This window comes from Nansenia antarctica, assembly GCF_963989245.1.
Source record: "Nansenia antarctica genome assembly, chromosome: 2".
Taxonomy (NCBI): domain Eukaryota; kingdom Metazoa; phylum Chordata; class Actinopteri; order Argentiniformes; family Microstomatidae; genus Nansenia; species Nansenia antarctica.
In genome coordinates this window covers 7,110,055-7,112,554 of record NC_137675.1, presented here as the reverse complement: position 1 = coordinate 7,112,554, position 2,500 = coordinate 7,110,055, and the positions used below count along the sequence as shown (strand labels likewise).

The window sequence follows — 2,500 nt, the reverse complement described above, 5'->3', positions numbered from 1 at the left end:
TGGCATCGCCGTGGGTTTCTATGGCAACGGCGAGTCGTGCGACGGAGCCAATCGCCTTGCCTACTCCCTACGTCATGCCAACCGCACAGTCGCAGGGGTGGATAAGCTGGTGAGTGACACACACACACACACACATTACACAAGCTCACACAAACACACATCACACCCCCTCTACACGCTAAATTCGACACCTCCAAAGCTTTATCTCAAAACTTGCACCCGTGTTTACATAGAAAAATAGAAAATAGAAAAACAACAACAAGAAATGCTATACATGAATCTAAGGTGTAGCCTCCCCCTCTATACGGTGACCCCCCGCCCCCCACACACACACACAGACACACACATACACACACACACACACACACACACACACATGACTGTTAAACCCAGCACCTAAGGATTAGAGCCTGACTGCTGAAATTGACCAGTCAGCCCTGAAGCCCTGTGTGTGTGTGTGTGTGTGTGTGTGTGTGTGTGTGTCTCTGTGTGTGTGTCTCTGTGTGTGTGTGTCTGTGTGTGTGTGTGTGTGTGTGTGTGTGTGTGTGTGTGTGTGTGTCTCTGAGTGTGTGTGTGTGTGTGTGTGTGTGTGCTGGTGCATTGAGCTGGCGCCTCTCTCAGTCTTATGAATAGGCAGCAGGGTGATTGTGCTGACCTCCGCCAGAGGCATGGTAATAGGAGCAGTGGAAACCAAGTCTTGGGAGTGTGTGTGAGTGTGTGTGTGTGTGTGTGTGTGTGTGTGGTTGTGTGGGTGTGTGGCTGTGAGTGTGAGTGTGAGAGTGTGAGAGTGTGAGAGTGTGAGTGTGTGTGTGTGTGTGTGTGTGTGTGTGTGTGTGGGTGTGGGTGTGGGTGTGTGAGTGTGTGAGTGTGTGAGAGTGTGAGAGTGAGAGTGAGTGAGAGAGTGAGAGAGTGAGAGAGTGAGAGAGTGAGAGAGTGAGAGAGTGAGTGAGTGAGTGAGTGAGTGAGTGAGTGAGTGTGAGAGTGAGTGAGTGAGTGAGTGTGAGAGTGTGAGTGTGTGTGTGTGTGTGTGTGTTTGTGTGTGTGTGTGAGTGAGTGAGTGTGCACCCAACGTGGAATGGCCTGCCTCTCTGACGCAGTTCAGACTGCTTGAAGGAAAAGGAGTGAATTGATTAAGTCACCGTTGTGCATATATTTGCATGTATGAATAATTGATGAGTTGTTGAGGGAGGAGTGGAGAGTCAGTACTTGCGGTGCAGGGTAGAGAACAAGTGCATTTAGCGTGTGTGTGTGTGTGTGTGTGTGTGTGTTTCCACAGAGAACTCGCACTGCAGCTCAAACCCTCAGGGAATTCAGGCTGTGTGTGTGTGTGTGTGCACTTGTACGCAGAAACATGTACGTGTGTGTGTCTGTGTGTGTGTCTGAGTGTGTGTCTGTGTGCCCATGTAAACATGTAGTGTATCTAACCCGTGTGTGTATCTAATCTAGGTGTAGCTGTTTCGTCTACCATGTTTTTACTTTAGTCACTCGTAGGTGAGCTTAACGTTATGCAACAGGAAAATGTTAGAGTCTAAGTAAGTAAGTAAGTACAATTTATTTCTATAGCACCTATCCCAGACCAGGGGTCACAAAGTGCTTTACATATACAAGAACATAATAAAAGAGCAAAAGTCGTAGCAGGTTAAAATAGGCAAACAAGTGAAAATAGTGAAGTAACAAACACCAAGTGTACAACAATATCAACAGGACACAGAAAGACAGGCTTTTGGGGTTAGCCAAAAGCCTGTTTATACAGGACAGTCTTTTTTTTTAAGTTGTTTTTTAAAAGCCTCGACCGAGACCGCTGATCTAAGATCCAAGGGAAGAGCATTCCAAAGCTTGGGAGCCACGGTTTGGGATGCTCGATCACTCTTGGTTTTCAATCTGTCACGGGGGACGACCAACAAACCCTGGTCAGAGGACCTAAGAGACCTACTGGGGCTGTAAGGACGCAGTAGGTCACAGAAGTCTATAGCAAGACTTGACTGAAAGTGAGATCTAAGAGGCTAAGACTGGGTCTATCTTTATCCGGGCCCCCAGGTGTCGGAGAGCGCCCTGTCCCTGAACCAGACGGTGGAGGAGGGTCTGGTTGCCCTGGAGACGGCCTACCAGGAGCAGCCTGACTACGTGTCAGTGGTCCAGAGGCTGCAGGCCCAGCTGGACACCCTGGTGAGGCTGATGGTGGACGTCCCCTTCTGGAGCAACACCCGCGTGTCCCTGGAGGACCTGGCCCGCAAGACGGAGGCCTTCGACTGGTACAGGTGGGTCACACGCCCTGGGACTGGACTACTAACCACTACACACTACAGGTAGTACACTGGGACTTGGACTACTAACCACTACACACTACAGGTAGTACACTGGTACTGGACTACCACCACACTCCACACACTACAGGTAGTACACTGTTTTTGGACTACCACTACACTACACACTACAGGTAGTACACTACACACTACAGGTAGTACACTGGGACTGGACTACTCACCACTACACACTACAG

At 49.4% G+C, this 2,500-nt stretch overlaps 1 protein-coding gene across 1 annotated transcript in view; it reads left to right on the top strand.

Annotated features, from left to right (window-relative positions):
• LOC308151146 (protein tweety homolog 3-like) overlaps nt 1-2,500 on the top strand; it is a 38,736-nt gene that overhangs the window by 20,048 nt on the left and 16,188 nt on the right. The window contains 2 exon segments of the mRNA XM_080523968.1: nt 1-109; nt 2,038-2,258. The exon segment at nt 1-109 is cut by the window's left edge and continues 3 nt beyond it. Coding sequence (XP_080380094.1) covers nt 1-109; nt 2,038-2,258 — 330 coding nt within the window.